This window comes from Ahaetulla prasina, chromosome 6, assembly GCF_028640845.1.
Source record: "Ahaetulla prasina isolate Xishuangbanna chromosome 6, ASM2864084v1, whole genome shotgun sequence".
In the NCBI taxonomy this organism is placed as follows: Eukaryota; Metazoa; Chordata; class Lepidosauria; order Squamata; family Colubridae; genus Ahaetulla; species Ahaetulla prasina.
The window spans coordinates 7,434,329-7,460,017 of record NC_080544.1 but is presented as its reverse complement, the minus strand read 5'-3'; the positions used below and the strand labels follow the sequence as shown (position 1 = coordinate 7,460,017).

Here is a 25,689-nt window from a genome sequence, read left to right as displayed (position 1 = left end):
GTCATCTCTAAGCGGTTTACAGAGTTAGCTTATTGCCCCCAACAATCCGGGTCCTCATTTTACCGACTTTGGAAAGATGGAAGGCTGAGTCAGCCTTGAGCCAATAAGGATCAAACCCCCAGCACTCAGCAGAATTAGCTGCAATAGTGCATTCTAACCACTGCACCACCACGGCTCTCACAAAGTACTCATGTTAGTGGTAGGCTTGCAAATAGCTAGCTGAAGAATGAATGTCTTACCTATTTGTAACTTTGCAATTATTACATTTGTAAATTAAATAAAGATGTGAATTATTTTTCTCTAAATTAAAAAGGTGAAGGGACCCAAAGTAGACTAGAATATAATTTTTTTATTGGCCAAGTGTGATTGGACACACAAGGAATTTGTCTTGGTGCATATGCTCTCAGTGTACAGAATAGAATAGAATAGAATAGAATTTTTTTATTGGCCAAGTGTGATTGGACACACAAGGAATTTGTCTTGGTGCATACGCTCTCAGTGTACATAAAAGTATAGATTAGTAAAGGATTAAACTCATAAAAATCTGCAGCATCTCTCTTTCCCTCCCTCCCTCCCTCTCACACAGACAGTGCCATATGAATGTGGTTTTTTCAATCAAAAAGAACTAAAAATCTTTGAGTTATCTACTTTAACAAATTTTTAATAATTTTTGCTGCATAAAGAAATCAGAATATGGTAAGAAATAGATTGAGAATGTTACAAGGATTGTGAAACCTGGGGCAGAGTTATCTATTAGAGAGTCAGTTTAGATGGTGGTCAAGTCATCATCTTAGAAACTGGGAAACCATGAGTTCTAGTCCCACGTTAGGCAAAGCAGCTGGGTGAACTTGGGCTAGTCACTTTCTCTCAGGCCTAGGAAGAAGGCAGTGACAAACCACTTCTAAAAAACCTTGCTAAGAAATCAAGTCTCCAACAATTGGACATAATTGAATGGAAAGAAAAAGAACATCTATGTTAGCATAAATTTGTATAGTCTGTGAAGTTGGTTGTAATTTCTTTTGGTGCTACCAAATTATGTATCATAATTTTATTTATTTATTTATTTATTTAATCAAATTTTTATACCGCCCTTCTCCTGAAGGACTCAGGGCGGTTTACAGCCAGATAAAAAGAACAACAATATAAATACAGAATAAAATAATAGTTAAAAAACTTATTCAATTTGGCCCGAATTAAAATATCTTTAAAACGATAAAACCCACTAAAAATTAAAACCAGATAAATCTAAAATCCTATGCCAGTCCCGCGTAGATGAATAAATATGTCTTCAGCTTGTGGCGAAAGGTTCGAAGGTCGGGAAGTTGACGAAGTCCTGGGGGAAGTTCATTCCAGAGGGTGGGAGCCCCCACAGAGAAGGCCCTTCCCCTGTGGGCCGCCAACCGACATTGTTTGGCAGACGGCACCCTAAGGAGTCCCTCTCTGTGAGAGCGCACGGGTCGGTGAGAGGTAGTTATAAATTTTATTTATAAATCTATTTATAAATTAAAGAAGTAAGTATTGCCTCCAATCTTTTGGTGAACAGGGGATTTTGCCTGTCCATTGCTGTAAATAATCAGTATTTGGCAAATAATTAACTGAAATGAATAAGGTGGCTCAGTTTGGCATATGGAAATACACAAGAGTCAAGCTTGTTTCTTGTATATTTCCATATGCCAAACTGGAAGCAAATTCTTTGATAAGCATCCATATTCATCCCTCCGTAACTGATGTAACGCTGTTGCAAATCAGAGCAGTATAATTGCCTGTAATGCTTCATAACATGACATAATTTAAATTGAAGCCACCAGAAGCTCTCAGACAAATGGTGTCTATTTTCTGGTTTTTGATTAACTGCAGAATCCTCTGTATATTGAAAAAATGAAATGGTATTCCATATTGTGGTCTGCTTATTTTGTTGCCCTCTAAGCTTGCTTACCTGTTCTCATTGCCTTGTAGGAATGGCAAGCATTGACAGCAGTGCCCCAGAAACCACCTCCGACAGTTCTCCCACCCTCAGTCGGCGTCCCCTGCGAGGGGGCTGGGCAACTACCTCCTGGGGCCGGGGGCAGGACAGTGACAGCATCAGTAGTTCTTCCAGTGATTCCTTGGGTTCCTCTTCTTCCAGCGGAAGCCGGAGGGCCAGCGGAGGGGCACGTGCAAAGACTGTGGAGGTTGGGAGGTGGGTGCTGCTGCTCATCTAGAATTGTGCATTTATGGTACAAAGGTTTCCTGGCTCTTACCTGCATTTAGCCTAAGAAAGAGTCTGTAAAGCAGGGAGAGGCTCAGTCATAAATTGGAGCTTTGTTATCTTTTGGAGAATAGCTCAAGAATATTTTATTTGGGTTTCACTTCAACTTGTTTAATGGCTCTTTTATTTTTCTTTCATCAGGTACAAGGGCCGGCGACCGGAGAGCCATGCCCCTCATGTCCCAAATCAGCCCTCAGAGGCAGCTGCTCACTTCTATTTTGAGTTGGCCAAGACGGTTCTCATTAAGGCTGGGGGAAACAGCAGCACCTCCATTTTCACCCATCCGTCTTCTAGTGGCGGCCACCAGGGGCCTCATCGTAACCTTCACCTCTGCGCCTTTGAGATTGGACTCTATGCATTGGGACTGCACAACTTCGTCTCGCCAAACTGGCTGTCTCGGACTTACTCCTCTCATGTCTCTTGGATCACAGGTGGGGATAGTATCTGCATGAGCTGTTCCACACAACATACCTGTCTTTGTTTTTATAAAAGCCCATCATTGAAAACTCTCCCAAGTGGCTTCCTGCTATAACCAGTGGTGCTCTGGAGGTCTTATCAATAGTTTCCTAGCACAATTTGTACAACACAGGAAGGGCCAGAGTGGGAAAAGTAACAGCTATTATCATCCCCTTTTTATCCTTTTGCTGTAAGTTATATTGTGCAGTGGGGGGAAAAATATTCATGAAAATTGTTGTTACTCCATTCACATTTACAGGTATAGTTTATCTATTGCGAAAAAGTTTAGAGTGAGCGATAGGGAGAATGAACTCACATAGGATCACCATATAAACATGTGAGAAGCGTGCACTGCTCCAAAGGCAGATAATAGCTCTGAGTCACCCTGAACCTTGTTGAATTTTTATTCACAGTCTGATTTTTGTCAGTCTTTAGAACAGGCCCCGTGTGGCTTTCAATTTGAGCAATCACAGTTTGTAAAGCTTTAGCTCTTTCTGTACTAATGAAGACATTGGGTCCAGAACAACCTTTCTTAACCATTTATGTCCGTGGTCCCCTTCTGATCTTTTCTCCTGCGGCCTCCCTCTTCAGCTCCCATTAACTGCATTCAGGACAATAACTGATGTGTTTTTTTGCCAATAGAATAGAATAGAATAGAATTTTATTGGCCAAGTGTGATTGGACACACAAGGAATTTGTCTTGGTGCATATGCTCTCAGTGTACATAAAAGAAAAGATACGTTCATCAAGGTACAACATTTACAACACAATTGATGATCAATATATCAATATAAATCATAAGGATTGCCAGCAACAAGTTATAGTCATACAGTCTATACAGTCATATAGTCTATTCTATTTTTTTGCCAACAACAAGGCAATGACGCATTTTGCTTTTCTGTAGCCCCCTGTGGTCCCCTGTTAGATGCTTTTCACAAGTGGGGCCCTTGAAATATCTTAGGGCCACCAGGGCCATATCCCTCTCCCTCACCCCGTGAGAATTGCTCATCTGGATCAGAGGTCTCCAACCTTGGCAACTTTAAGCCTGGCGGACTTCAACTCCCAGCTTTGCTGGCTGGGGGATTCTGGGAGTTGAAGTCTGCCAGGCTTAAAGTTGCCAAGGTTGGAGACCTCTGATCTAAAAGATGCTTAGATATTTATATGACGTTATCTTGATTCTGACAAACGCTGCTTCTATTTGCCATTGCTGAAGTTGCTAGATTGACTTCCTGCCCTGTGGCAAGAGGCAGGGTTTACCGGAGTTCCTGTATCAAGTAAGAATAAATACAGTGGCCAAGATTTCCTCTGGGAAAAGGTGGCTGAATGGACAGGAATGGGTGAATGTCATAGCTGGGCGCTGGTTACATACACAGACAAGAGTTGAGTTTTAAATTGGAATAGCAACAGCATACTTGCTACCTGGACGCCAGAGAAATGGAAATCAACTCTTCAACTCTCTCTTTCCTCCTATAATAAAAGTCCCTTGGCGATTTAACACTTCTTGTATCAGCTTTTCTTACTGAAAATCATGGTGGTCTTAATTCAGTGACTGGCTATTGAGTTTCAGCAACATACTCCAGGAACTCTTTGGTGCCTGCATAAAAGGGAAAGAAAAAGGTGGGCCTTATCTGCTCTAAATCGGTACTGTAGAAGTGGGCAATATAGTTACAGGTTTCAGGTGGGAGTTGTCAGGTACCTCATGTAGGAGATCGAATGGCAGAATTTGGTCAGGTGTAAGAAGTATCTGCATGCTGCCAGCGTTCCAGAAAACCCCCTCCTGCAGAAAAGACTCCGAAGCGAACATCTTTCAAAGTTCTTTTACTAGCATAGGGAAACTGGCACAACTGGATAAAATCCGAATCTGGGGATCCGGGTTTTTCCTCAGTAAGACAAACTCCAAAACCACCACCAACCATCCCATCTCGAGACACCACTCCGGCTACTGAGATGCAGTCCTGGCCTGACCTTGACCGGCAGGAAGAATGTTACGATGTCTAATGGCCCCTTTCTACCCAATCTCCCCTCCTACTTTCCCACACATGGGAAAGTGGCAGCGTGGAAGCCTCCCGGCCTAGTATGGCTTCCAAAGCTGACACATGCATTCAGAGCTGTGGAATTGTGGTAACAGACACTGTTTCCAGAGTCTGTAAAAAGAGGAAGCGCATGGCGGCAGCAGGAAAATGGGCCATAGATTGCCTGTGATTTGGTTTTTAATGCTGTCCAAAATCCTTTCCTTTGTAATGATGTCATAATTTAATCACTGGAAAGAATTAAAAGAGATGACTTAATATGCAGACTGTCAGCCTCCGCTTATTGTTTTAAAAGTATATTTACTTAGTAGAGTGTTTAACTGTTTTATTACTTCCTTAAAGGTTTTATTGCTATTGATTGTCAGGCATGATTTATGGGGGAAGGAGAGTGTGTAGTTCTGTAAGCCTCGGCTGTCATTTTCAGGGAGAAGGAAAGATAAGGATTCAAACAGACTTGGCGGGCAAGTTAACGAGTGCTGCATACTTTGCATTCCAACCAGAAGATAGACGGAGGGATGACATCGGAAGTAAAGCAGCACGTGGCCAAGGAGGAGAAGGACATTGGGCTGATGACTGTTTGAACTCTGGAGGGAGGAGGGTTCACGAGAGGATATACTTTTGTACAGTAGTAATTAGTTTCAGTTCTAGCTAAGCTTCGTTTGCAATCTGATGTGCTTAGTAAAAATTACCAATTTCTTCAAAATGATGAAGTTGGGTCTTTATTTTCTTAAACATTGATCTGAGGCAAGCTGACACAGACTTAATACCTGACCTGACTGTCCTCTGCCCTTTTCTCTGGCCTCTAGGGCAAGCCATGGAGATTGGCAGTGCAGCCTTGAATATCTTGGTGGAATGCTGGGATGGACACCTAACTCCCCCGGAAGTGGCATCGTTGGCTGACAGAGCTTCAAGAGCTCGGGATTCCAATATGGTGCGATCGGCTGCTGAGTTGGCCTTGAGTTGTTTGCCACATGCGCATGCCTTGAACCCCAATGAGATCCAGAGAGCCCTGGTCCAATGCAAAGAGCAGGTGAGCAGTTCAGATGTCTTTGATCCACTTCAGCCCCTAGCAAATACAGGGATCGGCCTGGCTTTTTTATGGCATTGTGGAATAGGGCTAAAACATGGGCTGTTGCGCTTCTTGAATAAACCCATCAACAACTCTGTTGTTTAGAGCTGATCTCCCGTTTTTCAGTTCTTTAGAACTGCATCTCTTGAGAGTGAAATTATGTCTCTATCTAGCAACTTCAGTGTTGTGGCAAAGATCCTTCCTCTGTTGTGTTATAGTTCTATAAACTGAATTAAAACACATAAGGACCTAGCAAGTTAGCCAAATACATAAAACCACTGAAGAGAATAAACTGATTTTATATTAAATTATCTTCAAAGCTTCTTGGCTAAGAGTAAATTGTTATAAACCTTGCAGAGCCATTTATTAGATCCTGAGGTTTTGGAAGATAGCCTTGTTTGTGTGTTTATTTTCCAGAAATGGTATACAGATAGCCCTAGATTTACAGTCATTCAGTTAGTAATTGTTCAGAGTTATAGAATAGAATAGAATAAAATAGAATTTTATTGGCCAAGTGTGATTGGACGCACAAGGAATTTGTCTTGGTGCATACGCTCTCAGTGTACATAAAAGTAAAGATACCTTCATCAAGGTACAACATTTACAACACAATTGATGGTCAACATATCAATATAAATCATAAGGATTGCCAGCAACAAAGTTACAGTTATACAGTCATAAGTGGAAAGAGATTGGTGATGGGAACAATGAGAAGATTAATAATAGTGCAGATTTAGTAAATAGTTTGACAGTGTTGAGGGAATTATTTGTTTAGCAGGGTGATGGCCTTCGAGAAAAAACTGTTCTTGTGTCTAGTTGTTCTGTTGTGCAGTGCTCTATAGCGTCGTTTTGAGGGTAGGAGTTGAAACAGTTTATGTCCAGGATGTGAGGGATCTGCAAATATTTTCACGGCCCTCTTCTTGATTCGTGCAGTATACAGGTCCTCAATGGAAGGCAGGTTGGTAGCAATTATTTTTTCTGCAGTTCTAATTATCCTCTGAAGTCTGTGTTTTTCTCGTTGGGTTGCAGAACTGAACCAGACAGTTATAGAGGTGCAAATGACAGACTCAATAATTCCTCTGTAGAACTGAATCAGCAGCTCCTTGGGCAGTTTGAGCTCTCTGAGTTGGCGCAGAAAGAACATTCTTTGTTGTCCTTTTTTGATGATGTTTTTGATGTTAGCTGTCCATTTTAGATCTTGCGATATGATAGAACCTAGAAATTTGAAGGTTTCTACTGTTGATACTGTGTTGTCTAGTATTGTGAGAGGTGGAAGTATGGAAGGGTTTCTCTTAAAGTCTACTACCATTTCTACGTATTTCTAGTGGTATTGAAAACAGTGACTTACAACGGTCCTCGTACTCAGAAAGGTTGCAGTATCCCCACAGTCAACTGATCACAATTTGGGTGCTTGGAAACCGGCCTGTATTTACAATGGTTGCAGCCTTTCCAGGTCGTGTGGTTCTCATTTGCAGCCTTCCCAGCTGACTTCCAACAAGCAAAGTTAATGCGGGAAGCCGGATTCTGCTTAACAACTGCAGTGATTTGTTTTAATAATTGTGGCAAAAAATGTCGTAAAATTAGGTATGATTTACTTAACAACCATCTTAACACTGGAAATTCTGGTCCCAATTGTGGTTGTAAACCAAGAGCGACCATTTTGGAGCCATGAGCAGATTCACCATTTCCACATCTACACCGTGTGCACAATTATTAGTCAAGTGATTATTTCAACCGTATCGTCATTTTTATGCATATTTCCACCTCCAAGCTGTGTAAACCTGAATGCTTAGTGGATAGAAGCGTATCAAGTGATGTGTATTTGTGTAATGTGGCCTAAGGAAATCAACACCCTCTATCAAGGTGTGCATGATTATTAGGCAGCTTCTGTTCCTCAGGCAAAATGGGCCAAAAAGAGATTTAACTGACATTGTAAACCAGGGGTGTCAAACTTGCGGTGTCAGGTTTTCATCATGTGACGTATTGTGACTTTCCCCCCCTTTGCTAAAATGGGGGTGGGGATGGCCAGCGTGTGACGCATCCGGCCAGCAGGACGCAGCTTTGACCCTCCTGATGTAAAGTCAAAAATTGTAAAAAGTCTTTCAAAGGGATGCAGCACTCTTGAAATTGCTAAGATATTGGGGCGTGACCAACAGAACCATCAAACGTTTTGTTGCAAACAGTCAACAGGGTCGCAAGAAATCGTGTTGAGAGAAAAAGATGCACATTAATTGCCAAAGGTTTGAGAAGAATCAAACGTAAAGCTACCAGGAACCCATTATTCTCCAGTGCTGTCATATTCCAGAACTGCAACCTACCTGGAATGCCCAGAGGTACAAGGTGTTCAGTGCTCAGAGACATGGCCAAAGTAAGGAAGGCCGAAACCCAACCACCACTGAACAGAATACATAAGTTGAAATGGCAAGACTGGGCGAAGAAATATCTGAAGACAGATTTGTCAAAGGTTTTATGGACTGATGAGATGAGAGTGACTCTTGACGGACCAAATGGAGGGGCCTGTGGCTGCATCAGCAACGGACACAGAGCTCCACTTCAATTCAAGATGTCAGCAAAATGGAGGCACTGCTATGGGCTGGTATTATTAAAGATGATCTACTGGACCTTTTCGGGTTGAAGATGGACTCGAAATCAACTCCCAAACCTACTGCTAGTTTTTAGAAGACACTTTCTTCAAGCAGTGGTACAGGAAAAGTTCTGCATCTTTCAAGAAGACCATGATTTTTATGCAGGACAATGTTCCATTGCAGGTGTAGAAGTATCCACTGTGTGGCTAACCAGTAAAGGCTTAAAGATGAAAGAATAATGACATGCCTCCCTTCCTCACCTGACCTACACCTTCTTGAGAACTTGTGGGCCCTTCTTGAAGGGGAGATTTATGGTGAAGGAAAACAGTTCACCTCTCTGAACAGCGTCTGGGTTGCTACTGCACAAAAAGTTGATCGTCAACAGATCAAGAAAGTGACAGCTCCATGAATGGAATCTTATGACTGTTACTGAAAAGAAAGGTGGCTATATTGGTCACTGTTTTTTTTTTAAATGTCAGAAATGTTTATTTGTACATTTTGAGTTGTTTATTATTCTCACTTTAACAGATGCAAATAAACAAGTGAGATGGGAAAAAAATTGTTTTTCATTTAGTTGCATAATAATTCTGCACACTTATAGTTGCCCAATAATTACGCACACATAGATATTCTTCTAAGAAAGCCAAACCTCACTTTTACTTTCTTAAATATTCAGGTTTGAGGTTTATTAACATTTTGGATTGACCGAGAGCACTGTAGTTGTTCAATAAAATTAATCCTTCAAAATACAACTTGCCTAATAATTGTGCACACAGTGTATGTCTTCAATAACTTCATGCAGATAACAAAATTGAGCGTTCAGTTGTTTTATATTTCATACTTCGTTCAGCAGAATATTATACGAAACATTCTCTTTTTTCTTCAGATTTTCATAATTGCAATATATTTTTAATTTGTAGGGACTAGGCATCATGGATTCGTTTTGTTCAGCCAGAGGGGGAGGTAGCTGTACCCTTTGCAACTCAGGAGCATGGAAGCCATAGGCTGGCCTTTTCCATGCCTGATAGTTTTGTACTGCTAGTTTTGCTGCCTTGTAGCCCTTAGTTGTATTTCATTCTAATAGTTAATTCTAAATGGTTATTTCTGAAGGCTCCTATAAATGCCTTGACTCAATGTAGCTTTTGAATTTGCAGGATAATCTAATGTTGGAGAAGGCTTGCTTGGCTGTAGAAGAGGCAGCCAAAGGCGGCGGAGTTTATCCTGAAGTTCTGTTTGAGGTTGCTCACCAGTGGTACTGGTTGTATGAGCAAACGGTTGGGGGAACTCTTGCCCAGAGGGAAGGAGCAACAGGCTGCAGTGCAAACGGAGCCCGGGCGTCATGTGAAACAGTCCGTGGACTACCGGACGCCAGAGTGACATCAGAATCCGCTACAGTGACGGTGGCTGCTGCGGTGACAGCAGCGGCAACAGTGGTGCCTGTGATATCAGTGGGGTCAACCATATACCAGCAGCACACTGTGGCAGGACCAGCGATGGCACACGCACACACCCAGGGCCTGCACCCCTACACGACACTCCAGACCCACATTCCTTGCAATCCTCAATACATCGGCCATCCTCTTCAGCACATGCCCCGGCCAGCAGTCTTCCCAGTGCCTGGGTCTGCTTATCCACAGGTATGTCGTTTCTAACTGTCTAAAATAAGCACTTCGACTGTGGCACATCTACTCTTCAATGCGGGTGACAAGGACTAGGCAGTGGCTGGGCAGTAATAGCAACTACACTGCTGAGAGAGTGTCCTGGGAGGAGTTTCCCGGGGGTGTTTTTGATATAATCAAAGGCTAAGAATCTGAGGGATTAAAGAGATTATTGTTGGTGCCCCTTGGACAATCTCTAGAACTAAACTTCGCTTGACCTGTGTTTGGATGGATTGGCTAGCTTCGTCAGTCAATTGCTATCAGAATTGAGATTATGTCTTGACTGTAATTCATTAATACTCTGACACGTTTTCTTGTTCATAAGTAATTGAATTTAGCCGTACCTAACTGGAATGGTTATACTATCTTTTGTCAGTGTTAACAAAAGGTCTTACGTTTCTGAAATTACAACTTTCAAACTGTTGGTAAAGTTACGGTATAAATTTTTTATTTGATATTTTTGTACCGCTATGAAAATATGTTCCTTACGCTTCCTCCTGCAACTGTGGATTATTTTCACATGTAACCTGGTAAAGATTTCCTAGGGAACATCCCTAAAAAGAAATGTTACCTTTCTTTTTAAAATATTTCAATTTGGACGTCTTCCCCTTTTAGAACTCAAACATTATGCAGGAGTTGGCATTGTGGGTATGCAAAGGGCTGTTCGCACCTGACAAAAAAAGCCTGGTCTTTGTGAAGGAGCAGGCAGCTCTCTCCTGTTTCTCTGCAGGGTGTCCACCCGGCGTTCATCGGGGCCCAGTACCCCTACTCGGTATCTACTCCGTCTTTGGCAGCAACTGCAGTGTCCTTCCCAGGAGTCCCGGTCCCTTCCATGACACAGATTGCTATGCACCCGTACCATGCTGAGACAGGGCTCTCACTGTCTTCCAATGTAGCAAGTGAGTATTCCTATGTCAGGTGAAAAGACATTTTAGCAGGACTTGCGCTAACCGATGGTTGCAATATTACAGTACTGTGGTATGACATCTAGTGTGGAAACGTCTAACGTTCAGTTTTAATATCTATTGCTGTGAGTACAACCAATGAGAGTGTTCATTAAAAAATAACGGTAAACCTTCACTATGTTGATTCCTTTTTTTTTTCTTTTTTTGGTGGTTTAGTTACAATTGTCAGATTTTTCTCACAATGTCCTGAATGTTTGGGGGTTGTATTTAGTTTTTTTGAGTGTTGCAGTCTTAATTACAGAATAGCTTCCATTGGCACTGCGGCTAATCACAAACTTTATAATTTGCAACTGGTCCATTTTACATTAGACTGCAGGTTGTTCCGTGTCCTTATAATTAAGTGTACAGTTAGGAAAGGGAGGGAATAAGCCTGGTGCTGGTGCTTAGGGGTGGGGGAAAAAGAGAGGAGTGGAATGAGTGGTAGGAGTACTTGGGCAAAGTATTGTGCTTTCATTGCAAACGGAGGGATTTGCAGCTGGAAGCGGTTGTTGGAGCTGGATGTTGCCTGAAACGTGTCTGGTTCCAGAGACCTTTCAGGCATGAAGGGCAAAATGAGGAAAAAGGACCGCATGCCTTACTCAGATCCTCAACCAGGCTCTATTCACAAGAAGCGGTGCAGAATCGGAGGACAAAGTCTCTCCCTTAATGATATGAAGGGACTCACACAGATAGTCCATTATGTTTAGCAAGTGTTCAAAGTTACGACAGCGCTGAAAAAATGGACATACAACTGGTTCTTGCGGTTCTGGTCATCAGCCACATGATCAAAATTTGTTCTGGGCCGTCACTCACCTGTGGCCCTCCTCTGCCTTATGGCACTTGCCCTCACTCACTAGCACCCACCCACAGCTCTCACTAGCCTGCGACTCCTGCCGCTTCCCATTTAACGATCAGGATGGCTCACGGCAATGAGGCCACTTTGTGACAGAAATTCATATCCCAATTGCCATCATAACCCTAAGGCTACCTGTGTTTATACCACAACCCAAGTTCTACTTTCCCATCCCATTTGCATTCATGTTTAAGAGATGTTCTAGAGCAGGGGTCTCCAATCTTGGCAACTTTAAGACTCTGTGGACTTCAATTCTGAGAGTTGAAGTCCGCAGAGTCTTAAAGTTGCCAAGGTTGGAGACCCCTGCTCTAGAGATTTGATCTCTTCAGTTTCAAAGATGAGACTGACCTTATATTCCCATCACATTCTTGATTTCAACAGCAGGAACAGAAACAATCCTCACAGCAGTTATAATATCCCTGATCCTCATAACAGCCCTTTTGTGATGATGCTTTATCAGAAGTCCAAATATGTTATCCATCCTTGGCAAGTATCCAAAATGACTTTCATGGGCTTGGCTGACTACTGTTTGCCCATTTCATCTGGAAAGTCTGATTTGTGAAGCCTTCAGACAAGAATGCCTGCTACTTTGTCTTTTCTACTACACATAATCTCTCCCTCCCCTCCCCACCCCCACACAAATTTGTTTTTCTTGACGGAAAGGAGACATGCTTAAAACAAGATGATTTATTCCAGAGACAGTACAAGTAATATAGAATATAGAATAACAGAGTTGGAAGGGACCTTGGAGGTCTTCTAGTCCAACCCCCTGCCCAGGCAGGAAACCCTACACCATTTCAGATAGATGGTTATCCAACATTTTCTTAAAAATTTCCAGTGTTGGAGCATTCACAACTTCTGCAGGCAAGTCGTTCCACTTATTAATTGTTCTAACTGTCAGGAAATTTCTCCTTAGTTCTAAGTTGCTTCTCTCCTTGATTAGTTTCCACCCATTGCTTCTTGTTCTACCCTCAGGTGCTTTGGAGAATAGTTTGACTCCCTCTTCTTTGTGGCAGCCCCTGAGATATTGGAACACTGCTATCATGTCTCCCCTAGTCCTTCTTTTTATTAAACTAGACATACCAAGTTCCTGCAACCGTTCTTCATATGTTTTAGCTTCCAGTCCCCTAATCATCTTTGTTGCTCTTCTCTGCACTCTTTCTAGAGTCTCAACATCCTTTTTACATCGTGGCGACCAAAACTGAATGCCATATTCCAAGTGTGGCCTTACCAAGGCATTATAAAGTGGTATTAACACTTCACGTGATCTTGATTCTATCCCTCTGTTCATGCAGCCGAGGATTGCATTGGCTGTTTTGGCAGCTGCTACACACGGCTGGCTCATATCTAAATGGTTGTCTACTAGGACTCCAAGATCCCTCTCACAGTTACAGATCCCTCTCACATGCTTAAACATTCTGCAAATACAGAAAATTATTGCAAAATTGTAAAATATAGTGATTAAAATATAGCATTCCACAAGGGTGACTAATTGAAAGAATGCATAACAAATACCAGATGTCTGTGAATATAAACAAGGCAGAACATCTGAGAGGCAATGCCAGCAATATATGAGAATGAAAGTTATACTTAATGATGATTTTTGTAGGCTAGATTTTAATTATCTGAAAAGGGGGGGGAATAGAAAGTTGAATAAGAACTCTATAATATGTGCATAAATTCTTTTCTTACCTATTAAATCTGCACTGTTGCAGAAAATGTCTCCAGCTTTATAGATAAGGGAACAAAACAAGAAAAAACAGACTGAATTGCTTTAATTTGATTGATGTTTACGTCCCATCTATATACTGGTTTTAATACCAACTCAGATGTGAATTATCATTTTAAGTTGCAGAAACATTTTAAGGTCTGATAGGAACTTTTGTGTTTATTGGCGAGTTGTAGTAACTTATCAACATTTATAAATTTATAAATATGAAAGTAAATTTTACCATATGAGTCAAAAACAGTTTATATCTTCAAACTTAACTTGATCTTGGACATTATTCTTGGCATTGGTTTTGGGCAGAAATCTACACTGCCACTTCAGCATTCAAATTGTAAGCTGTAATTTGACTTTGAATATCTATGTCAAAAGTCCAGAATTGTGTGTGGGGGTTTTTTTGGGTTTTTTTTTATTTGCATTTATATCCCACCCTTCTCCGAAGACTCAGGGCGGCTTACATTGTGTAAGGCAATAGTCTCATCCTATTTGTATATTTATATACAAAGTCAACTTATTGCCCCCCCAACAATCTGGGTCCTCATTTTACCTACCTTATAAAGGATGGAAGGCTGAGTCAACCTTGGGCCTGGTGGGACTTGAACCTGCAGTAATTGCAAGCAGCTGCTGTTAATAACAGAAAGACTTAGTCTGCTGAGCCACCAGAGGCCCCTAATAATGTTTAAATTCATTATTTTAATTTCTGTTTCTATTGTATCACCATCATTTCCTATGTGTATGAAGAATTCATCTGCTTACTCACATAAGGTCACTTGATTGGTGTTCCTTGAAGAATTTGCAAACCAGTGGGATGTGGTTATTGATGAAAAACAGATTTTTATACAAATTAATGAGTAAATTAGTAAAATTAAGATACTAAGAAATCAGTGTCTTTTGTGTATTACAAGTTTGTTGTAAGCATGCTCAATCTCCATTGTGTCACTTACACACTAGATCTAATTGCTAAGTTAAAAGTTTTACACCACTCTATTCTGAATCAATTCATCTAGTCCATGAGTAGTATCGAGTACAGGTTAAAGACCAGAACTGCTTCTTTGGATTTCTAGTCTTCAGTATTTTAGTGATATGCAATTCTAGAGTCAAGCAGGCAGTTCCAAGAAGACTAACGTATAAAATTCAAGAAATGCAGAAATTGTTATTATGATTTTATAACAGGGATCATCCTTAAATTCTACAGCAGTATGTTCTTCACTGAACCATAAATGTTTCCTCAAATAACCCACAAATCTATAAATGTCTCCCCAAAGAATACACAATGTTCCATGTGTGTCAACAGAGTAACACATGGACAGTGATTACTATAAGGACTATTCCTGTACACCCGAAATATCTGCCTTTGTATGTTTTCTCTTCTTTCCTATTGATAACAAAAGTCTGCAGCCTACCATGGCTTCCCGATCTTTGTCACTTCCCCTGAGATGTGGGTCTCAGTCTTCCTTTTTCTTGTCCTTCAGTAGTAAGAACTGGGCCTTCTATCTGCATTTGTCTGATGGCCTGCCATAATTGAATTCCATGAGTTCCTATTTTCATCTATGTTGCCAGGTTGTCTTTCTTACTTTTTGATGTTGCAAGACTATGTCATGAGATGGTATCTGGAACACTACATAAAAACTGTGAGTCAATTAGCCTCCCCCTCTCATAAATTTCTGTGCAATTAAACATGTATTAGTAGACATTGTGCATTGAGGATTTAACCGGGGTGAAATGCTCCCAGTTCGGACCGGCTCACGTGATCCGGTGACGATGGCGGCTGCTGGTTCGGAGGACCAGTAGCAAAAATCCCTGGCCCCGCCCCCCCGCCTCTGCTGAGCCTTTAAAAGTAAACAGACTTTAAAAGTAAAAAAAAAGCCTTTGAGGATCCCGCCCCTCAGCTGAGTATTTAAACTTAAAAAAAATTTTTTTTTAAAGTCTCCTCCGGCGATCTCACCTGAGTTCCTCATCAGCAGAATCTTACTTGTACTCTTACTTGTAGAAAACATGTTTTCTACAAGAAAGAGTAGAAATTCTAAGGCACTTACCTGATTACTGATGAACGCATGGCTTTTTTCACAGCCCGAAAACAGTTTCACTTTTAGCCCAGACAGAATCAGTTGCTTAGCTAATCTATTTCCTCAGTGATCAACTGATGCTGGCTGGCTTTGCTGGCTGGGGAACTCTGGGAATTGAAGTCCACAATAAAATAAAATAAAATAAAATAAAATAATAAAATAAAATATTTGTGCAGCTTTCTGAGATTTGGTGTGTTTCTGTAGTGTTTCACTCTAACTACACAAACACACAAAATCTCAGAAAGCTGTATGTGGCATTTTGTGTGTGTGTGGGTGGTGTTGTGTGTGTGTAAAGTGTGAAAGTTGGTTTTTGAGCTTTTTGTGGCTGTGTGAAGTGTGAAGTGTGAAGTGCAGCTGCTTTTACATTGTGTGTGAGTCAGTTGTGTTGTGTTGTGTGTGTGTAAAGTGTGAAAGTTGGTTTTTGGTACCTCTTATTTTTTTTTATACTTTGTTTATTATTTTTATTTATTGTTATTGGCCACGCCCACCCAGTCATCTGACCCCCCCAAGCCACGCCCACCAATTAAGCCACACCCACAGAACCGGTAGGGAAAAATTTTAGATTTCACCCCTGGATTTAACTATTCTATTTTATTTAAATAGAATGAATTTCACCCCTGGATTTAACTATTCTATTTTATTTAAATAGAATGACATGTTAGCTATTACAAATACTTGAAACTTTTTTAGAAGTGCATTTATAGAGAGGGGAAGCTCTATCATTCCCAGTGGGGAACTGGAACATGGTCTATTTTGGAGTATTTTTTCCCCTTTTGCCAATATTATGCAAAAGGAGAGAGTACATAGAAAGGCTCAGCTGTTGGGAAATATCCAAAAAATTAGGGAAATATGGCCACTTAGAATTATCAGCCATACACAGCGTTTATAACCCGTTTGTTTATTCTCTGCTCCTATGTTTCCACCAGGTTAATTAATATTAATCCCTGACATGTATCCAGGCAGAGTATAACTGAAACCCTGTAGCTGATGTCTTTGATTTCTCCCCTTTATACGGTTGTTTCTTCTCTCCAGTAGGAAGTGTTCACGCAGGGTCTACTTTCCCAGCCATTCAAGGGACTTCCTTAACCAGCTTGTCTTCTCAGCCCAGTTCCCTTGTGACAGGGGGCTTCCCTTCGGAAGATGAGCAGCACAGCCAACCGGTCAGTCCTCAAGGATTGCACTACCTTCATTCTGCCTACCGAGTTGGTAAGGACAACAAACAGGGACACTTTCAGTGTTTTCGGCTGGCCTTGAGAACAAGAGTGATGCCTATCTTATTAACAGCTACCTGGAAGGGCTTGCCTCTTCTGCCATTTGTAGATGAAAGTTTAGATTTCCTAGTTTAGGTTGGTGAGCAAATTATTGGTGAATAAATAATTCAGGAGAATGAGAAGAGACATGGGATTCATTATAGTTGCAGGAAATTGTATTTGTTAACAATATATTCATTGATCCTCTAACTCTGGGAGACCAGAAAGCTAGTCTTAAATTGCGAACCATAGACCAAATGGATTGGCTAGTGATCAGTGCATTTATTCTGGATTCAGGACATTAAAAATGCAACTTCCTTAGTTCTGACAATTGTGGCTGTCTTGATTCACTGCTCTGGACAGTTGGCGTTTCTCAGTGTAATTGAACAGTGATAAATATGGCCAGTCTGAGATTCAGTCCTTGTTAGAATGGTATAATGAGGTCCAACAGGCATGGACTAGTGCAATGCACTGTGCATGGGATTTCCCTCGATAACCACTTGGAAGATACAACTGGTCCAGAATGTAGCGCCACAGGCAGGTATGAGCTGCATCTCATCAGACTCACGTGACATCTTTGCTTCGTGTCTTCCAGGTGCAATTCAAGGTGTTGCTTCTTACCTCCAAAGCCTTTCATGACATGGGTTGTTTTTCTTCTGGTGATGGTGTATTTTTGGGGGGTTCAGCTGTACACTGTGTGCACAATTATTAGGCAAGTTGTATTTTGGAGGATTAATTTTATTATTGAACAACTACAGTGCTCTCGGTCAATCCAAAATGTTAATAAACCTCAAACTTGAATACTTAAGAAAGTAAAAATGGCTTTCTTAGGAGAATATTTATGGGTGCGTAATTATTGGGCAACTATAAGTGTGCAGAATTATTATGCAAATAAATGAAAAACAAAAATTGTCCCATCTCGCTTATTTATTTGCATCTGTTAAAGTGAGAAAAGTAAACAACTCAAAATATACAAATAAACATTTCTAACATTTTTAAAAAAACCCAAAAAATATTGCATTGTTTTTTTCCTCTGATACTTTTTCTTGGTCGCATAATTTTCTATAGAACTGAATTATTTTCTTTTTGCTCTGATTTTGATACTCCCTTCTCATCTTGCAATTTGCTTATCAATTTCTTCTCTTTCACCTTTTTCAGCCTTTAAGCTAACCACCTTCCTGGTTTATTGGCATTTTCAAAATTGTTTTGCTCTTTTTATTTGTTGTGCCAATTCTTCTTTTTCCATTAAATTTAATTTGTATTTTATTATTTCCATTTAAGTTTTTAAATTTCCTTTTTGCGGTTCTTTTTGTAGGTCAAATTCAAGTCTTTTGTACTCTTGTTCTAGTGTTTTTTGACATTGTTTCTTTTCCTTATTTTTTCTCGCTATATAAGTTATAGCTAGCCCCATACATCTTTTCTATTCACTTTGAAGAAAAATTCTATTTCTTTTTCTATTGTTTTAATACATTCTTTATCTTTTAATATAGATTCATTCAATGTCCATCTCACCTTTTTCTTTTGTCCCTTCCAACTCACTTTTATTGGATTATGATCAGCCCATATATTTGTTTCTATCTCGATCTCTTGCACCTTTGTGCTCAGTTCCAGGGACATCCATAATCCTATCAATTCTGGACCATGATTGGCGTCTACTTGAATAAAATAAATGCTGATTTTTCTCTCGGTTTGTTTCTCTCCATGTATCCTATATGCATGTTTCTTCTGCCATTTTTGAAAAAAGTCCTAGGAAGAGTCTCCCGTACTTTCTTACCTATTTTGTTACTTTTTAGTCAAGTTTTGTATTTACAATTCCATTAAAATCTCCTAAAATTCTTCTTGTTTGTTGTTTGCTGCATATATTACTATCAAGAGTATCTGTTTTTTGTTTATTACTAACTCCACCATCAAAATTCTCCTTTCTTCATCTGTATAAATTTGTTCAGAATTTATTTTTTCCTTAATATATAAAACCACCCCTCTTTTCTTTTGTTTTGCTAATGAAAAATATAATTTCCCAATCTTGGGGTATTCCAATAGTTTACTATGTTGATTTTTAATATGGATTCCTTGAAGACAAATTATATCTAATTTTAATTTTTGTAGTCGTGTAAAAATTTTTTTTGTTTTCATAGAAGAATTCAGTCCATTTATGTTGAGTGACGACATCTTAGTTTCACCTTCCATCCCATTCACTTATATATACGTCTTATTCTCCTAGTAGTTCTTTACTTATTCTCCTAATAGGCCTTTACTGGCTAGCCACACAGTAGATACTTCAATGCCTGTGTAAAAATCATGGTCTTCTTGAAAGATGCAGACTTTTTCCTGCTTGAAGAAAGTGTCTTCTAAAAACTGGCAGCAGGTTTGGGAGTTGATTTTGAGTCCATCTTCAACCTGAAAAGGTCCAGTAGTTCATCTTTAATAATAACAGCCCATAGCAGTGCCTCCATTTTGCTGACATCTTGAATTGAAGTGGAGCTCTGTGTCCGTTGCTGATGCAGCCGCAGGCCCCTCCATTTGGTCCGTCAAGAGTCACTCTCATCTCATCAGTCCATAAAACCTTTGTCAAATCTGTCTTCAGAGATTTCTTCGCCCAGTCTTGCCATTTCAACTTACGTGTCCTGTTCAGTGGTGGTTGGGTTTCGGCCTTCCTTACTTTGGCCATTTCTCTGAGCACTGAACACCTTGTACCTCTGGGCATTCCAGGTAGGTTGCAGTTCTGGAATATGACAGCACTGGAGGATAATGGATTCCTGGTAGCTTTACATTTGATTCTTCTCAAACCTTTGGCAGTCAATGAGCATCTTTTTCTCTCAACACATTTCTTGCGACCCTGTTGACTGTTTGCAACAAAACGTTTGATGGTTCTGTGGTCACGCCCCAATATCTTAGCAATTTCAAGAGTGCTGCATCCCTTTGAAAGACTTTTTACAATTGTTGACTTTTAGAGTTAAATCTCTTTTTGGCCCATTTTGCTTGAGGAACAGAAGCTGCCTAATACTCATGCACACCTTGATACAAGGGTGTTGATTTCCTTAGGCCACATTACACAAATACACATCACTTGATACGCTTCTATCCACTAAGCATTCAAGTTTATACAGCTTGGAGGTGGAAATATGCATAAAAATGATGAGACGGTTGAAATACCTACTTGCCTAATAATTGTTCACTCACTGTATTGTATGGTTGTTTTCACTATATGCTGCTATAGATTTATAAATTTCTAAAAAGTAATTAATGTGGGTAGAAGGTTCTCTTGGGAATCCTTTCAATGACCAGTACTAAAGAAGGCAAGAAGAGACTGACTGAAATCTTTGTTCCTCTTTCGAGTCTTTGCAGAGTTCGGAGGCTCTTCCATTTTTAAAAGAAACAAACCAAAGCTCTGCTAAGGAGAGTGGAAAATATCACTATTTAGCATATGGCTTATGGCTTTCCTTTGCTACAAATTGTTCCACGGGTTGCTTCTATGGTGCAGGTAGCTTTAAAATTAATGTTTAGATTTTAACAAAGGTGGAGGCCGACAAGGCGGTTGGTTCAAACTGCTCTCTCTTGCCTGCGTGGGAAGTGTGAGTAAGGAAGGCCCAATTGAGGGTCCCATTTGCTCTCCCCTTCAGGGATGCTGGCACTGGAGATGCTCGGTCGCAGGGCTCACAATGACCACCCCAATAACTTCTCACGCAGCCCCCCCTACACAGAAGATGTGAAGTGGCTTCTCGGACTAGCGGCCAAATTAGGTAAGATCCACAGGCGCCCTCATGTGAAGGGGAGCGTCTCCTGCCTGCATCCATCTAGAGTGTTGGATTTTATTGCCTAAAATTGCTAGTGCCCGAGATCCCTTGGTGAAAAGTAGCCAGTGCAATTTAAGGGTGCTTCTGGTACATTTTCCAGCTTGAAATTTTCAATGCAAAAAGTTGGCAGCTGGTTTTTTTAAATGTTTACAGTAAATGTGTCTTAAAGTTAGAAAGAGAGAATTTAAATCTGGTTGCCTTTGACATCAAGTCGCTCTCTGTAGATCCTTGCCAATATTATTTTAATTGCCAATGGTTGAAAAATCAATGACAATAGATGTTATCCCTTTTTCTTGTCTACCAAGAGAGCTGCTGGTTTTGTTCTGCTCCTTACAGAAGAGGAATCTCTCTCCCTCGCCCTCCCCCTCACAGACAAACACAAACACAGGGACTTATTTCCTATGCCTTACATTCACCATAAATGCCTTTGCCCTTTGCAGGTGTAAACTACGTACATCAGTTTTGCGTTGGTGCAGCCAAGGGAGTCCTGAGTCCTTTTGTGCTGCAAGAGATCATCATGGAATCCCTGCAGAGACTCAACCCTGCCCATGTCCACAACCACTTGCGCACACCTGCCTTTCATCAGTTGGTGCAGAGGTGCCAGCAGGCGTATATTCAGGTATACAGGGGCTTTCCCCTTAAGGGTAAAAGTTGGTTGCTTTATCTAGGACAGCGGTTCTCAACCTGTGGGTCGGGACCCTGTTGGGGGTCGAATGACGATCTGCCAGGGGTCGTCTAAGACCATCGGAAATATGGGAAGTATACTTGCGAGTCGAAGAATTGCGCACCAATGGTTGACTCCACAAGCCAGCTGCAGGCTCTTCAAATCGCTAGCCGAATTCGGCTTCAGGCGTGATGAATTAAAAAAGAGAGAAATCTTTGCTCTGATGTCTCCCTCTCAAGCCAGCTGCAATCACTCCCAATCGCTAGCCTAATCTGGCTTCAGGTACGATAAACTTAATAGGGGAGGAGTCTCCGCTTTAATGCCTCCGTCCTCAAGGCAATCGCAAGCAGTTCAGATCACTAGCCAATACGGCTTCGGGCGCTATAAATTCAAAACGAAAATAATTTTAGGGTTGGGGTCGCCACATCGTGGGGAATTGTATTAAAGGGGTCGCAGCACTATGAAGGTTGAGAACCACTGATCTAGGAAGCTTTGTGAAATGTGTCCTCTTTTGGGAGAATGGCTGCTGTGAAACATAGTTAGATCAGTTTTAAGCTGATTAAAGTATCAGTTCATTCATGTCTGTTTTCCAAATTTCCTATTCCTCTGAAGGACTACCAGAAGAGGGACTTTGTCATTTTGTGGGGAAAATTCAGCCAGACAGTACAGGTTATTCGTTGATTCCCTGGAAGACCTTTCACTTGCCTTTCCTTCCCCACAAAGCTGTATATAAGTCTAAGTGCTATCTTAAAGGACAGCAAGGGGGCTGCGGTGGCTCACTTGGTAAGATGCTGGGCCTGTGCACCACTGAGGTCGGTGGCTCGATTCCTGTGAGGGAATAAAACGCGGAAGGGACAAGAAAGGAGCCTCTCCTGATTGCCTATCGGCATTCAGGCATCCCACGGGTAAAGATAACACCGCCCGAAAAAAATTCCTTTCAGAGGCGGCCAACCACCTCAGTGATCCCTGGCTAACACGTGCCATATGCTTAAATAAATAAATAAAATAAAATAAAAGGACAGCACTTTTATTTTTCCATCTCCTAGCTCTGCCTGTAACCCCTGTTCTGAGACTCTAAATGGGAACTCATGTGATACAGAGCTGTGATGGCCAAGACCTAACTTTAGTTTAACTTTAGATCACCCATTAATACTTTGGGATTTATTCATGTTTGCTCACCATTTCCTCTTCTACCCAAGGTAAGTATGAGACTAGTGGTACAATTGGGAGGGACTGGATCACACAGAGCATTTTGGACAAGGGTGAGACAAATGTTATATAAGGAGAACGTGGCCCACTGAACTTTTTTTGGCATTTATCTACACAATAGGGTAGATAAGTTTACTACATAATCCATTTAGATTTGGGTGGGCAACTATGGCCCCTTTATGACTTCAAAGGGCCTCTGGTGGCTCAACAGACTAATGCAGTCTGTTATTAACAGCAGCTGCTTGCAGGTTCAAGTCCCACCAGGCCCAAGGTTGACTCAGCCTTCCATCCTTTATAAGGTAGGTAAAATGAGGACCCAGATTGTTGGGGGCAATAAAAGTTGACTTTATATATTATATACAAATGGATGAAGACTATTGCTTGACACAGTGTAAGCCGCCCCGAGTCTTCGGAGAAGGGCGGGATATAAATGCAAATAAAAAAAAAATATTCCTAGAATTCCTGAGCCAGCCATAAAGAGGCCCTGGTTGCTCACCCTGATCTAGATGCTTATGGTTCCTCGTAGAGGGAAGGCACTCTTCAGATTGATTATAAAATGGATTTTTCCGTCAGAAACTGTATTTCATCCTTGCTTTATCTTGGCTTTCCCAAGTACATCCATCATCGTCTGATCCATCTCACTCCAGCGGACTACGATGACTTTGTGAATGCCATTCGCAGCGCCCGTAGCGCCTTCTGCCTGACCCCTATGGGCATGATGCAGTTCAATGACATCCTTCAGAATCTGAAGCGCAGCAAACAGACCAAGGATCTGTGGCAACGGGTCTCCCTGGAAATGACCACCTTCTCACCCTGAGGCCCCATCTTGCATCCTTCCTTATGGGATCTTTTTAATTTTAGCTATTGGAAACCACTGATTCAATGTATTTCTACCATGACATTCCTCGTCCATGTGGCTGTGGCTGTGTTCTACTTCCCTTTCTCTCCTCCTCCTCCCCGGCAAGTGAAGGCAAGGAAGCTGTGTGTGTGTGTGTGTGTGTGTGTGCGTGTGGGTGAGAGAGAGGGGGAGCTGGCTGATCATTGGTCAACAGTTTTAGTCTTTTTCCTGTATAGGGATGTCTTTATAAATGAACATCATTTCTGCCTTTCTCTCTCTCTTACTGGGTGTGTATGTATGCATGTTAGGGGTAGGATCAAACCTGTTTCTTTATAATATTTATTTTGGCATTTATAAATATGTATACTACTTTCTATATGGTTCTTAAAATTTCAGCCGTTACCGGGCCAGGAGAAGCAGAGTTTGTTTCTGCTCATCCAGGTTTTCTCCAACACCGTTCCTTCCTCCTTCCTGCCACAGCAGGTCCCCTCATCCAGTACAGCTTACCTGTTTGGATGGGCAAAGACACCACTGGAAGCATCTGGTCTCAGCAAGTACAGAACTGGCTGGTACGATTTCTTTGCTCTTAGATAAGTGATCTGAGGGCCTCTTCATCAGATGACATAGGATATTCTACCCAAAATGGCTCCAAGTTGTACAGTCATGTTCCTTGAGATGTTAGCTCTCCTGTAATCAGTTTCTTACTCCTTGTTTCAGTTTCCCGATTAAAGCCCTCATTTTCTTAGACTGACTCTTCTCCATATTTCTGTTTATCATGCTGACATCATAAAACAAAGAACTAAGAGTGCCTTAGAGTAGGAAGTTCTAACCTATTTTTGCAAAGGACTGAAAAAGTACCGAAACCTGGTCTTGTCCCAACGACCTTGAACCACACAACCTCTCACCACAAAGTAATAAGGAAACTTGGTCTTAAAAGATAAGGAAGATTCTCTGCTGCTAGTCCACAAGCAACTGATATTCAGGCATGTATCGCCCTGAAGCTGGAGGCCACATTCAGCTTTCATGGTTAATGGCTTTTGCTAGACACACATATATTATTAAATGCCCACAACTTCATCTGGTGGTAGTTAATCCAGTAAACTTGGTTATGCATTTTGTGAACACCAAATTTTGCCTGACTTCAGTTTTTGCCGATCACTTTCCCTGGTTCAGCCTCGCTTGGGGAAAGGCAAGATTTATTTACTTCATCCAGCTCATGTGGATTTTGTTAACCTTAAATTTCCTCATAGTTGTGTCTTACCTGATGTGAACTAGTCGATTATTAAATATATGGGGACTAATCATATTAACTATTTAATTAAATAGTTTAAATTTACATTTAAATAAAGTTAAATGAAATTTAATGTGTCTCGGCCTCAGCCACTTTTTAGCCCTCAATCTGAAAAAAGTTGTGTGCTAGTAAAGTTGGACTTCCTCCGATTAATTCTCAGCATTCTTTATATTACATGATGCTAGTGTTTCATACTGTTTTTCACTAACTAAATGGGGAAATAAACTTTGCATCCTGAAATTTGTTGGTTTCTTCCTCAGCTTGTCATCTCTCTGCCAAATGGTTGGGCATTCTGATTTGTTTTAATCATGCAATAGTCGGCTATTGCTGACTTACTTTAAATGTGCCTGTTCTATTGAAACAACAGTGTCCGATCTCAGTTCTTTAGTCCAGTCGTTGTATTGTTTAATGTCAGCCTGAAAAAAGACTCCCAAAATTCCCCCGCCAGCATACTGGGAGTTGAAGTTCTCAGATTTCAAAGTTGCTGAGGTTGAGAAAACACTGTTTTACTACAATGTACTTGCTGGCAGGTGGGGTGAAACACTCTTGAAAGTGCAAGTCAAGACCTGGCGTAAATGCTGTGAAGATGGGATCCATGAAGCAACTGTTCCCTTTTGGGTTTTGAAAAAATATATATACAATAAATGGCCCCCGTAAAGGTGTTGATTTCTTTGCCCTTAAAGGGGTTGTGGCAGTGGGACCAGAGGAGTTGTTTAGAAATTTCTCCATGCAGAGAACAAAGAGAGGTGAAGGAAGCTGACTGGCAAGAGAAGGATGAAAAAGCCAGGAATAAACTAGTTCAGAGGTCTCCAATCTTGGTCCCTTTAAGACTTCAACTCCCAGAGTTCCTCAGCCAGCTTTGCTCTGGGAGTTGAAGTCCACAAGTCTTAAAGGGACCAAGGTTGGAGACCCCTGAACTAGAGGGCAAGAAGACGAGTAGGAGGCCAGGGAGGGTGTCCAGGAAGGCTGAAGACCAATGGTTGTGTGGTGGGTGATGGGCTGATTTGG

The 25,689-nt window shown here is 41.1% G+C and overlaps 1 protein-coding gene across 9 annotated transcripts in view; it reads left to right on the top strand.

Moving 5' to 3' along the window:
• ZSWIM8 (zinc finger SWIM-type containing 8) overlaps positions 1-24,135 on the top strand; it is a 92,931-nt gene extending 68,796 nt beyond the window's left edge. For 5 of the 9 annotated variants that reach the window (XM_058188561.1, XM_058188557.1, XM_058188555.1 and 2 more), the window contains 9 exons: positions 1,957-2,179; positions 2,390-2,679; positions 5,541-5,764; positions 9,543-10,025; positions 10,777-10,945; positions 16,668-16,841; positions 20,506-20,625; positions 21,120-21,298; positions 23,166-24,135. In XM_058188561.1, the coding sequence (XP_058044544.1) occupies positions 1,957-2,179; positions 2,390-2,679; positions 5,541-5,764; positions 9,543-10,025; positions 10,777-10,945; positions 16,668-16,841; positions 20,506-20,625; positions 21,120-21,298; positions 23,166-23,369 (2,066 nt within the window). In that variant the 3' untranslated portion in view covers positions 23,370-24,135. Of the gene's footprint in view, positions 1-1,956; positions 2,180-2,389; positions 2,680-5,540; positions 5,765-9,542; positions 10,026-10,776; positions 10,946-15,129; positions 15,201-16,667; positions 16,842-20,505; positions 20,626-21,119; positions 21,299-23,165 lie in introns of those variants that run through there. The other 4 variants (XM_058188556.1, XR_009155770.1, XM_058188560.1 and 1 more) reach the window with 4 other exon arrangements.
• The last annotated feature ends 1,554 nt before the right edge of the window (positions 24,136-25,689 follow it).